The 14,059-nt window shown below is 35.9% G+C and overlaps 1 protein-coding gene and 1 pseudogene across 5 annotated transcripts in view; both read right to left on the bottom strand.

The window, feature by feature from the left end:
• The window catches only part of KLHL24 (kelch like family member 24), a 44,945-nt gene that overhangs the window by 8,583 nt on the left and 22,303 nt on the right, over positions 1–14,059 (bottom strand). For all 5 annotated transcript variants that reach the window (XM_030328860.2, XM_030328862.1, XM_030328859.1 and 2 more), the window contains 4 exons: positions 8,685–8,869; positions 7,371–7,489; positions 2,754–2,942; positions 1,253–1,441 (listed from right to left, as the gene is read on the bottom strand). In XM_030328860.2, coding sequence (XP_030184720.1) covers positions 1,253–1,441; positions 2,754–2,942; positions 7,371–7,489; positions 8,685–8,869 — 682 coding nt within the window. The remainder of the gene's footprint in view (positions 1–1,252; positions 1,442–2,753; positions 2,943–7,370; positions 7,490–8,684; positions 8,870–14,059) is intronic.
• On the bottom strand, positions 11,749–11,866 carry LOC115524405 (annotated as a pseudogene).

Here is a 14,059-nt window from a genome sequence, read left to right as displayed (position 1 = left end):
CATCTGGCTGTTCATCTGTATCATTTATAATATCCTTTAATATACAAAAAACCAAATAAACACAAGTGTTTCCCTGAGTTCTGCGAGCTGTTCTTACAAATTACCGAACCCAAGGAGGGGTTATGGGAATGTTAATTCATAGCCAGTGTGTCAAAAGTACTGGGGACAAGCTGGAGCTAGTGCTTGGCGTCTGAGGCAGTGGCAGTCTTGGGGACTGAGCTCTCAACTTGCGGAATCTGACTCTAACTCCAGGTAGATAGTGTTAGAACTGAATTGAATTGTAAGAGACTCAGCTGGAGATGGAGAATTGGTTGGTGTGGCACATATCTGGTGCCAGACGTGCTGTGAGTGTGAGTAAGGAAGAAACAATTCTTTTATTCACTAGGTTGCCTGGAAACAGAAAAAGCAGGGTTGGGGAAGATGATGAATTCTGGTTTAAGTTTGGAGTCATAGAACATCATAAAAAATATCAAATAGGCAGTTGGAAATTTGAGTCTGGAGCACAAGAGAGAGGTTTTAATGATGATAAAGACTTGAAGTGTATCAGTACTGGGCAATAAATGTGATCACTCAGGAACAGAGTAGAAACTGGGAAGAGGGAAGGGGAAAGAGGCTCAAGGAAAACTTATATGTAAGGGTTGGATAGAAAAAGTAAGAGTATATGAATGAAACTGAGATTATTAGTAATGACCTCTGGCAGTATAACACCTTAGAGTGGTATAGGTAGAGCTAGACTTCCAGCATCAGAACCATCAAGCATTTTGGTGGTAGAAAGAGGGAGGTTGGAGCCATGAATCAAAGGCTGAGAGAAGGCTTTTGGGGGGGCAGAGGGTAGAGGTGGAGTAGGAGTACAGATAGGATGAAGGAGACCGGAGCACAGCCATTTCTTTTATGATAAAAGCCACAGAAGGAAAGAAACCAGTTTGGGAACATTTGTTTTCTTCAAAATACCTAAGAAATAGGGAGAAGGACTAGAGTAGATTCTGAAAAAGGTCAAGGGAAAAAAGTCACCAGCTCAAGTACAACAGCTGCTTCACCATGGGATGGTAAAAATTAAGCTATTTCAATAAAACAGTTCTCTGGAAGGAGTTCAAAACGTCATACCATATGCTTAATGTGGAGTTTTAAAAGTTATGAAATAATTCAAGCACACATGAAATATATTAACAGTGAAATTACAGTATATTTATAATGGCCATGTACTTGGTCCCTCGTTGGTTGATTTTTCTTTTGGACTGTTTTACGTTATTACCTGTCGGCTGAATGTATTCTGTACATGCATCCAGTAATCTTCAACTGGATCATAACAGTATATTGCCTTGGTCAGCCCACCAGCAACATATATCAGGTTGTTTAAGGATACGGCTGTTATACACCGCTTGGCAATTGGGATAGCTGCACGAAGTAGCCAAGAATTGGTTTCTGGATCATAAGATTGAACCTAGTAATGTGTAGAAATATTTAATTAAAACTTCTAAACAAAAATGCAAATTTACTTAATAAAAAAGTCTACCGATACATAGAAACATGATTAAAAATCAAATCCTATTAATTAATTTACATTAATTCACGTTAGTTCACAGAATTAAGAAAGGTTAGCTTGATAGGGAGATGTCTGAATTACAAAATTCTCAGATGCAAATTTATTACTATCAAGCAGAACAGAGTAACACACATAGAGATTATTTCCAGGATGACTGGCTAGGCTATCATGGTAAGTTTCTTTACTTATTTCCGTTAAAATTAACAGTTGGGGTGCCTGGGTGGCTCAGTTGCTTAAGCATCCAACTCTTGGTTTCGGCTCACAGTCTGTAAGATCTAGCCCCACGTTGGGGTCTGCACTGACAGTGTGGAGCCTGGTTGGGATTCTCTCTCTCTCTCTGCCCCTAACTGGCTCTTTTTCTCTCTCAAAATAAATAAACATTAAAAAAAAGAAAATTAACAGTATAGATTAAAAAAAAATTGTGTCCTATAGGATAACTATGCCTCAATTTAAATACAATTTCTTTATACTTTTAGGAAGTCATTTCTTCAAAAGAACACAAGTAAATTTCAATTCAGTGTACTTTGAATTACCACAAATTCTGTATTACTGAATTCTACATATGTAACATTTGACCACATTATATTACAATTCAATTAAAAAAAAGAATTGATTGACAAAATTCAGTAAACAATTGCTAAAGGGATTAGGTATTAGACATTTGTTTCCAGAATAAATACAGTATTTTCTGAGGTGTGAGGATGGCACATGTTCTTTTATCCCAGGAATCCAATGAACTACAGCAACTTTGAGCTGTCCTCCATTTATGTTACAGAGGTTTCCTTTCCTCCTTTTTGTTCTAAAAAATACTTTTAAAGTATGCAGAAGATGACCCAGTTGGAAGCAGCATAGCTACTGTATCTTACCTACTCTGCTAATTCACTTCCCAACCGTGTTTTGTGTGAATAATTTTTTGATTCTGTAGACTACTGCAGTTAAGAGGTTTAAAACAATTTATTTAGTCTAAGATCCAAACTCTGAAATTAGTCTTATTTCAAAAAAATTAGATAAAGCTTTTTACGGAAAATTGTTAGATATATTAGGATTTCACTTCAGCAACTTGAAACTCAATGTTTTCCCCCAAAAGGATAAAGTACCAATTTTTAAAAGGTTCCTCACAATAAGGGACCTAGCTCTCTATTTGATAAGCCTTATGTAGTTTTCTCCTTATATACATCATTGGTAATTTCTATAAGACGACATGGCTTACCTTATCAGAACAAGTATTGTCATCAGGTCCTCCACCAATCACAAACAATTTGCCTACACAGCTAGTCACGGCAGGAGAACTCACTGCTTCCTTAAGGGGAGCAACTTCAGTCCATCGATTTGAAAAGGAATCATAACATTCCACGCTGCTAAGTCTGTTTTGCCCATCATAGCCTCCAACAACATATACCTAATATGCAAAATACATGGAAAAACCTTAATTGTCAAAAATCTGAATTTTTAAGTAGTTGACTAAGAAATTAAGGGATCTGTCTTTAAAAAAAGCCCTTGATAACTGTAATTGCAATATATTTAGCTCAGTTTCTGAAACTTTATTGGCCCCCTCTTACCACCACCAATGATACTTTTCAGATGTTTTTTCATAATAGCCCCCTCCAATGAAGTTTTAATACCACAGATATATTGTATATCCATTTATGTACTGTATATATATATATATATCTGTGCTTTATATATGAAAGAGTACAATTCTTTTCACCCCTAAGAACTGATCTTCACCCCCTTAAGGGTGATACTGCTCATGTTGAGAATTACATGATTGCTTAAATACTCACACTCATGGATAATGAAAATATTTGATTCTTATGAAATAATAAACCTATAAAACTAAAATATTAGGCAAGGATTACTAGACTGTGACATTACTGAAGGCAGGGTCTATCTTGTTCTTCATTTTAGTACCTACTGTGCCTAGCAAAGTACCTGAGACATAATGAACTCTATACTATATATACATTTCAATAGGTTTCACAAATATGAGGAAGGTAGGCAGAGTAATATCTTTGCGACAGGTGAACTAATCAACAAGCTATTTATTAAATGATCTATATGCAGACTAACCCATTAAGAATCATGAGATACACAAAAAACTTTTAACCTAAAGATGTTCTCCAGTTTAACATCCACAATTCCTTTAATGAACAGTCATTATCAACTCTCCCCTCCATATCTAAATAACTAGTAAGTCCCACTAAGTCTTCTTTCACAGCATCTCACATCTGTCTTTTCCTCTTGTTACCAATTGCCACTATCCTAAGTCAGGGTCCATATCATTTTATACTTCTCAATTAATCTCCTGGTCTACACTCTTGTGCTCCCTCAACCACAGATTAATCTTCCTAAAATACCTCATCAATTCCTTTTAGTAGTTCAACAATAGATGCCTAAGGGTCAAGGCCAAACTTTATACACTGACATTCCAGTCTGCCCACAATTTATCTTTCTGTGCTCCTCCAAATTTCCAGAGCAGCCAATGCTATTTCGTATTTCAATCTTGCACTTCTCACATTATGTTAAAATGATCTCTTGGTGGGTTTGTTCTCTCAACAACATGATGTCCGGAGAAGTTAAGTAATTTACTCAAGGTCACCCAGCTGGAAAGGGTATGGCAACTGTGGCAAAATTAAGGGCATGGCTTTGAAGTCAAGAGAGGCAGGGTTCATATCTAGCATTGCCATGGGATGTAAATCTTGGGCAGTGTACCTACCCTCTGAGATTCAGTTTTAATTTCCTCAATTTAAAAATGTAGACAGTAGGGGCGCCTGGGTGGCGCAGTCGGTTAAGCGTCTGACTTCAGCCAGGTCACGATCTTGCGGTCCGGGAGTTCGAGCCCCGCGTCGGGCTCTGGGCTGATGGCTCAGAGCCTGGAGCCTGTTTCCGATTCTGTGTCTCCCTCTCTCTCTGCCCCTCCCCCGTTCATGCTCTGTCTCTCTAATTACCATACGCTTGCTATTAAAGAGCCTTCCAAACTAAAAAAAAAAAAAAAAAAAAAAAAAAAAAGTAGACAGTAATAATACCTATCACATATATAATTTTGAGCATTAAACTTTAATATCATTCCCCTACATGCATAAATTAATAATATATGTTGTGAGCATCAAGATGAAAGTCCTCTAGATTAAGAAAATCTGAGTTTTGTTTTGCCCCTGCTTTATCACTTTCTGTGTAACCTTGGGCAAGTGACTCGATCACTCTGAATTAGGTTTCTTTATCAATTGAAAAAGTGACATGAAATATTCTCTAATATTCCTTCCTATTTAGATTCTATATTCCAAATCATCCTCACTATCCTACCTTAATAGTGACAATTTATAAATTTAAATAATTTTATAGGTTTGAATTCAGTTTATACTCTAAGTTTTTAGGACAACAGTTTCTATGAGTTGAATATATGCTATGTAAGAAAGACTCCTTTCATTTCTTGATTTACTGCTTCTAAGATTTAGGTAACTTCAAGTCAAGTATACAAACATTGGTCAAATAAATTATTGCTTTCCAATCCATACATGATATTTGAGACATTAATCATTTTCATTTGCCTTTGTGCTTCCAGGCTAAATAAGTACAATTTTTTTTTAGTTAGATCTCTCCTCTTTCCACCCCCTTGAATATTTTGGCTGCCCCTTTTCAGTAATATTTTATCATTCTTGACGCATGACTACCAAAACCAATACAGTAAGTGCTGGAGTGCCTGGGTGGCTCTGATGATCTGAGCATGAGTTCGAGTCCCGCATCAGGCTGCTGCTATCAGCACAGAGCCTGCTTCAGATTCTCTGTCTCCCTCTCTCTCTGCCCCTCTCCCATGTTCTCTCTCTCAAAAATAAATAAACATTAAAAAAATAATATAGTAGGTACTAACAAACTAGTGATTTTGGAAAATATTTAAATAGAACTAATATTTTATTTCCATTACATCTATTTCAAGATCCTCAATGTTTCATTGACTGTCAATAGCAGCAGCACAACAGATCAATACCCTTAGGAATAAACAGTAGCTTTCAAACTGTGCTTTGAGAAACTCTAGTATTCTACAGTATATAAATTTCAAGAATCCTCCATGGGGAAATAGGGGGAGGGCACAAGGGCTGATGAGAGGCTGAATAGGAAGGGTTCCTGCACCATCTCAGTTTCAATTAGAGCAGTTCTGTTTTCTCACTGGTGGCTCTAAAATGTCTCCACAGGAGGACCTAAGAGGCAGCAATCTTTTTAGAAGGGGGCATCAGGGAACCAGTCAAAACATGAGTAACGGGGGCGCCTGGATAGCTTGGTCGGTTAAGCATCTGACTCTTGGTTTTAGCTCAGGTCATAGTCTCATAGTTATGGGATCGGGCCCTGTGTTGGGTGCTGCACTGGGTGCTTGGGATTCTCTCTCTCTCTCCCTCTGCCCCTCTCCTCTGCCCATGCTCTCTCTTTCTAAAAAACAAAACAAAACAAAACAAAACAAAAAACAAAAAGAACCCCACAAAACCCAAAAAACCCGTGTAAGCAAGTATGCTGCTTTTGCTCAGATTGCTCGTTAATTTGAGGTAGCTTTGGAGGAGCTGATAGAGGTGGAGGTAGTGAAAAGCTAAAGAGCCCTTGGTATACTGCTGTATTTTTAAATGTTCTATGTAATGGTTTTTATGTTAGATTTAACTTTAAAAAGAGGGTGTAGGCTCAGTCGGTTCAGTGTCCTAACTTTGGCTCAGGTCACGATCTCACAGTTTGTGAATTCAAGCCCCACATTGGGCTCGCTGCTGTCAGTGTGGAGCCCACTTTGGATCCTTTGTCCCCCTCTCTGTACTTCCCCGACTTGCACTCTCAAAAATAAATAGAAGCCTCTGTGCTGACAGCTCAGAGCCTGGAGCCTGTTTCAGATTCTGTGTCTCCATCTCTCTCTGACCCTCCCCTGTTCATACTCTGTCTCTGTCTCAAAAATAAATAAACGTTAAAAAAAATTAAAAAATAAAAAATAAAAATTAAAAAAAAATAAATAAATAACGTTAAAAAAAAAAAAAGAGGATGTAGCTGGTTTAAAAAAGTTTGGAAACCACTAGTCTATAAGTGTTTCTCAAGTTCCTAAGGACAAAGAAGATAAGTTATATACTTTTACTTTTTTTAATGCTTATTTATTTTTGAGAGAGACAGAGAGAGGGAGAGACAGAGTGTGAACGGGGGAAGGGCAGAGAGCAAGGGAGACACACAGACTCCAAAGCAGGTTCCAGGCTGTCAGCACAGAGCCCAACACAGGGCTTGAATTCTCAAACTGCTTCAAGATCATGACCTAAGCTGAAGTCAGATGCTTAACCGACTGAGCCACCCAGGCGCCCCAAATTATATATTTTTAAATATGTATTAGCTACAGTCAATAATCAGTTTTCTTTAAAATATGTTGCTGAATTTATCTTAACACTTACTTTAAACTTTTGTCCCTAACTTGTGTAAAGAAAAAAGATAAAATAACATCACTCTAGATAAATGTATCTCCTCCTGACTGCCAGCCAGCAAAGGAAAATGATTGCTTGGATTAGACATTGGCCTGTTTTTGTACTTGATGTAACTCCTTTATTTTCCAATGCTTCTTAGGCATTCAGACTCCAATGGAGCATAAAAAGAGAAATGTGCTTCACTGCCACAAATTCCAAATTGGGAAAACAAAATATCCATTCAAAAGTACAGTGTCAAATTGTTTATATCTGCAGTTTATCTACTGAGGTTAGAAATGGAAGGAAATACAATTTGAATCCAAAATACCCAGAGAGTGAGTAAAATGAAAGATTCAGCTGTGGTATTTATTTTGGAAATGTACCAGCAATAGTAATAAAAAGTGGTTTCTTACTTTACCAAGGAGGACAGCCATTTTGTGACGCCATCTGCCTTTATTTAGAGAAGCAACTCTGATCCAAATATTTAACTGTGAGTTATAAATCCACACATCACGACCATTGATTCTTCCACCTTTAAATGCAAAACAATGTACACACAATAATATATATATCACTAAGGGATTTATGCTCAAGGCATAGATAATTAAAACATAGGATTTAGTCAGTCTAAGAATTTGTGAATTCAGTTCAATAAATGAAAGACCCTCTTAAAGTTTAATGGAAATAGTTCCACAGAGCAGATTTAAACTTGGCTGATTATCTTGAAAAATAATAATTATAGGCCCCAAATAATAAAATGCAGAATATGAATTTTACAAATGTATGAGACTATTAATTTGAATCAGACATCAGAAGCACCCAAACAGAATTATTTAAAAAAAGTTTTTTTAAATCATCCATTTTTTCAAAAGTATACTATTGTACAAAATAAAGTATGTATTGTTACATTGTTCAACAGGTAGTAATATAGTAATCTGCAAAGCTGGTAAAATTATGAACCATGAACAGACTTAGGACCATTGATACAGTAGTTATACTTTGTATACGTCTGTCATTTTACGGTCTCTGATTTTAGATGTAACATCACATAAACGAAGTTAAGAATTTTGGGGCACCAGGGTGGCTCAGTTGGTTGAGCTTTTGACTTCAGCACGTGATCACGAGATCAGGTCACGATCTCACAGTTTGTGAGTTTGAGCCCAGTATCTGGCCCTGCTATGACAGCTCAGAGCCTGGAGCCTGCTTTGGATTCTGTGCATCCATCTCTTTCTGCCCGTCCCCCGCTTGCACTCTGTCTCTCAAAAACAGACGTTAAAAAGAAATTAAAAAAAAAAAAAAAAAGAAGTTAAGAATTTTAAGGAAAATCATGTTTCATAAACTTTGGGAGAATTTCAGAAAAGCTGGGTGGATTGGAGATGCTTAATTATATGGGTATTTTTCACTTTGCATACTTTACTGTGTTCCTTAAAACAAAGTTAACAGGTAAAAGTTAAGAAAAATTATACTATATTCTATATGCATTGATAACATTTAAAATATGATGATTACAGGCATTTTTCTAGTGGATCTCTTATAAATCATTCTAGATCATCTTGAGCTCGTTTTTAAGCGCAAAAAGTCACTCTTGGTTTTATTTGTTGTATAAACTGATCTGCCTAAAGTGGGCATATTCACTTTCACTGTCTGTTTTTTTTTGAGACAGTACTATTGTTTAAAACAGCCAAGCTATGTTCAAATTAAAAGTTGCTACAGTAATAATTCTTTACCTGAAACAAGAATGTCATTCCTTAGAGCACAGACCGCATACTCTGATTTGGTAAATTCTGGAAGCTTAGCCAAAGACTTCCATTCTCCTGTCACAGGATCATAACACTCAGTGTATGGAAGATTAAATCCTCCAACCCGTTCACAGCCTCCAACGACAACAATCACCTCAGAATAGCCAGTTGACCTAAAATAATTATTATAGGAATGTTTAAATAATAAAATACATGCAAGATCATTGGAAACTCTAAAGACATACCATTATCATTAAGAAAGCAGAACACGATTATAAAGTAAACAGTTTATTCTCTGAGCATGTGCCAAATAATACAGGCTGCCAATGACTTACTTTGAGAACATTTATAAGGGATTTAGTGACATCATTTTCCACAGAAAATTTCTATGGGTACTTTTTTCTATGAGTTTTGCCTCAAAAATTGTAAAGCAGTCTAAAGATCCTACCTAACTCAACTGGAATCCTGGTATTAATAAGGATGATTTTCAAATGCAGTTTTGCAGCAATTCAGATGTGTATAATCACACCAAGGTAAGATAATGTAGACAAATGGTGCTTTTTCATCAGACTGCTAGTTCTAAAAAAACGAATTCATAGTATAAGTACCCTTTAAAGGAGCATGTGTACTTATTCAGAAATTATTTTTTATAATAATCTTTTAAAGTTAAGTAATTAAAGTAATCCAAAGCAAAACACTGAGCAGTCACTAAAAGAGTTTATAACAAAGAATGTTAATGGAAAAAAGCAAGACAAAAATTATACAGAAGGTCTCATCAATACTATGTAAAAAATGTATCTGGAAAGAATATACCAAAGTGCTAACGATAGTTATCTCTGGATAGTGTGGCTTCCTTCTATCAACACAAATTTTCAAGATGATAATGAGCACGGAGAATTTTTAGAGTGGAAAAAAAAATATTTAGAGTACTAAGAGAATCCTAAGGTTTATGTTAGTCACAGGATTCTTTTGTTTTGTAGTTTAAATTTAAGTTAGATACAGGAAAAACTAAAAACTTATCTAAGTTTTTTGTTGTTGTTGTTGTTGTTCATAAGGATCAATAGATAGTTTGGAATTTGAAAGTTATTTGGCTTTTATATTTTTTCACAAATATAACTGAAATGAAAAATGCACCTACATTTTATGGTTGTTATAATTTTAAGTCTCATGAAGCAAAATGCTAACAATCCCTCTTCTATTAACTTAAATATGGAGGGAAGATAGACCACATCAGAACACTGATTTGTAGTTTTAGTCATTACACTAAAGTTACACAATTACACTAGAAAAAAACAAAATTAAGCAATACTGGTATGTTCCTCTAACAGAAATACTCTATTCTAGCTACATTTACTCATAGCTTTTCCAGCTAATAATCATTCTCCTGTTCCATGCCAGCCATATTTTTCCATTATAAAATCAGAAAAATATATTGTAGAAAAGAATCTTGTTCATAGATGGAATAAAAATTACTTTTAGGAACCCAGCAAATCATATAACCCTAATCTAGTACATAGTAAAATATTATTGGAAAGATGGAAATATTATCAATACTATTTTCCAAATAATTCCAAAATGAGACTATTAAAGTATTCCAAAATGAATAATTCCAACACAAAACTATTAAAAGTAAAGAGAATAACACCAGATACGTAGTATAACTATTAACTTCTCTTTCTTTCCATAAAAGTATCATTTCCCAAAATTACACTTAAAATACCTCTAAAACAAATCCATGTGATATTCCTCAAAGCCTTATTTATTGATTGATCAAAACAAAAGTTGCTAAATACTGTCATTGGGGTCCAACCACTCCCAATTATTTTAATGTAAAATCAATACAACTATTATTATATTATAGAATTGTGCTTTACACTTTTCCTATAACATTTTATTTGTTTTATAGTTTCTCTTTGCTTAACCTTGCTTGCCTTTTTCAAGACTTCTTAGCCTAATAAACATATATTGTATGTTTTTGTACCTTGGGACAAGAGAAAATAGCACAAAAAGCTAATGGCTAAAACAATTAGTCCCACTAAAAACACACACACACAAAAAAACAATTAGTCCCACTAAATAAAGGATCATTTCAGGTGTACTGGAATGTGTTTTTATTTGAAAGGATCAATAAACTAGTAATTTTGCCTGTATGGAAGGTCTTATTTGCAACCAAATGGCTTTTAACTTAGAGACAGGTCTAGTGTTCTCATTATAGAGACTGTTAACCCAATAAAAGTTATTTTTATTTCTTGAGCTTGGAAAACTTTTATCTATGGTAGGGAGATGATAGCCTTAATGGAAATAAGTTACTCCAGCTGATGATGGCAACTAGAACAAAAAGGCATTCAAGATGATACTATAGGATGAATAAAAGTCTGGATATCCAATTCAATCTATGTATGTATTTTTGAGAAAGAGTATGTGCGAGCAGGGGAGGGGCAGGGGGAGAGGGAAGGAGAGGGAGAGGGGGAGAGAGGGAGAGAGAGAGGGAGGGAGGGAGGGAGGGGGGGAGAGAGAGAGAGAGAGAGAGAGAGAGAGAGAGAGAGAGAGAGAGAGAGAGAGGCAGAGAGAGAGAGACAGAGACAGAGAGAGAGAATGAATCCCAAGCAGGCTCCATGCCCAGCACAGAGCCCAACTCTGGGCTTGATATCATGACCCTGAGATCATGACCTGAGTTGAGACCAAGAGGCTCAACTGACTTAGCCACCCAGGCACCCCTCAATCTAATTTTTAGAGTGAATGTTACTTTATTTTATTAATATTTAATTAATTATTGTTATATATTTTATTAATGCTTTAAAATGAAAATTCTGATTTTGCTGTGATAAAATAACAAATATTTGCTGTTCCTGGGGATGTATGACAACCAAATTATCTTTTTTAAAAATTTACTATGGTAATTACTGTTAAAAAAATTGTCACCCTCTCTTATGAATTTAAGATCAAATTAGAAGATTACATTCTTTGATTTATGTGAAAGATAAAATAATTATAAATCCATAGGATATTCTCAACCTGATGAACAAAATGGGTAATAATTATCAGATTCAGTTAAGAATCTTAAAAAGCAAAATACAGGACTTGTCGGCTAAAATAACAAACTTACTTATTATTAATGCTAAATATGCCAGATACTACACTTGATCTTAGCCAAAAGGCCGAGAAGCAATATTGCCAAATATGCCAGAGATAGGTGAACTGCCAAACTAACTCTCATCAACAAAAAAGGGATCAATGGGAATGGTTAATGGTTAATGGGAAGAATAGCTGAACATATTTAAAAAGCACAACAGGAAAGGCAGTGTCTCCATATAGCAGGACATTGGAAGGGAGAAGGGAAAGATATTAGTAATATAATCTATTCATCATTCCAAGATTCAAAAATATCTGAAAACTGCTCCACCAAACAAAATAATTAACTAAAATAGAGATATGAGACTACATGGTTCTTTAGTCCATAAGGTATGACACTTACTAAACTCAATGTATTAATATATCTAGGGGCGCCTGGGTGGCGCAGTCGGTTAAGCGTCCGACTTCAGCCAGGTCACGATCTCGCGGTCCGTGAGTTCGAGCCCCGCGTCCGGCTCTGGGCTGATGGCTCAGAGCCTGGAGCCTGTTTCCGATTCTGTGTCTCCCTCTCTCTCTGCCCCTCCCCCGTTCATGCTCTGTCTCTCTCTGTCCCAAAAATAAATAAACGTTGAAAAAAAAATTTTTAATATATCTAAAAAAACCCCTACATATCAAAAGAGGGGTTTGGTCAGTTATAGAAGCAACAAGTAAATGAATGAAAAAGTATAATAATCACAGAGGCAAGCATTTCCTGTGCTCATTCAAGTTATTTCTAAGGGAAAAAGAATCTTAGGTTAGCTAACTTGAACATTACTGGTTCTTTGGTAAGAATATTTTTGTGGTTGTGGAGACTTGCTCAAGCTATACTAGCTGAGGGGATTCTGATTCTAAAGATCTACTAACTCCCTTTGTTTGGATTCCATGCTTGCCCAAATAGCCTTTGAAAACCTTCCCACTTAGTGACCTGTCCATAGTAAGAGAATACTCTAAACAGACTGACTTAAAGATCTATATGTGCTGATATAGAATAATCTCCAAGATACTTATAAGTGATAAAAACAAGGTGCAGAGTGGAGTGTATAAAAAAAATAGGCAGGTATGTGTGCATATATTCACATGCCCACTTCTATATGCAAAGTATATTTCTAAAGAGTTCAAAAAACTGGCAACAGGTATCCTTTGGGGAGAATTGATATATCAAGGGTCAGGTAGAGGGAGACTTACATGTATACTTTTATGTAAAAATGTTTGAGTTAAAAATAAAAAGAAACTAACATGGAGAAAAATGGTAAACTATGCATACTATAGTATAACAGATTATTATTCTTAAGAGGGACTGGAAAAAATTGAAAACACTGAATTTTAAAATACTCTTTCTTTTTTCTGAGAGAGAGAGAGAGAGAGAGAGAGACAGAGAGAGAGAGAGAGAGAGAGCACAAGTGGGGGAGAGAGGCAGAGAGTGAGAAAGAGAGATAAACTCCATGCTCAGCATGGAGCCTGATGCAGGGCTCGATCCCACTACCCTGGGATCATGACCTGAGCCAAAATCAAGAGTTGGATGCCCAACCGACTGAGCCACCCAGATGTCCCGAAAATACTATTTCTTAAAAACAAACAAAAAAAAATTAAAAGATTTATGTATTTATTTTGAGAGAGACAGAGATAGTGAGAGTGGGGGAGGGGCAGAGAGAGAGGAAGAGAGAGAGAATCCCAAACAGACTCCATGCTCAGCACAGAGCTGGATGTGGGGCCAATCTCATGACCGTGAGACCATGACCTGTGCCAAAATCAAGAGTTGGCTGCTTAACCGACTGAGCTACCCAGGCACCACCACCCCCTGCCCAAAATCTTAATCATATCTTTGTCTACTCTTTGGTTTCCAACAGGAACTTGAACCTTGTCTTCCTTATGCACATAATTTTCATTATATAGTAACTGATTATTAGGCAAGATAGACAATTATTAGAAAAATACTTAAAACTAATTCCAAACTCAAAATGATAAGTTATTAAATCTTAGCTATCTCTATTCTTCAATGGAATGTGACAAAGAGCATCAAATTTTTCCATAGACATGAACAAACTATGCTTAAAATAAACCACATTAAGCATTTCTGTCCCTCAAACAATATTTCCTATTCTGTAAAAGTATAGCACAAATTTGTAATGTATTTTTATTATTCATAAAACAAGTAAAAACTTTTATTGTGTATTTTTGTGTCAAATACGAGCATATACACTTTTCATATGGTATTTCCAATCCTCGCAATATTGCAAAGTGGCATTAGGCTT

Source organism: Lynx canadensis, chromosome C2 (assembly GCF_007474595.2).
Source record: "Lynx canadensis isolate LIC74 chromosome C2, mLynCan4.pri.v2, whole genome shotgun sequence".
In the NCBI taxonomy this organism is placed as follows: domain Eukaryota; kingdom Metazoa; phylum Chordata; class Mammalia; order Carnivora; family Felidae; genus Lynx; species Lynx canadensis.
This window is presented reverse-complemented; position numbering and strand designations above follow the sequence as displayed.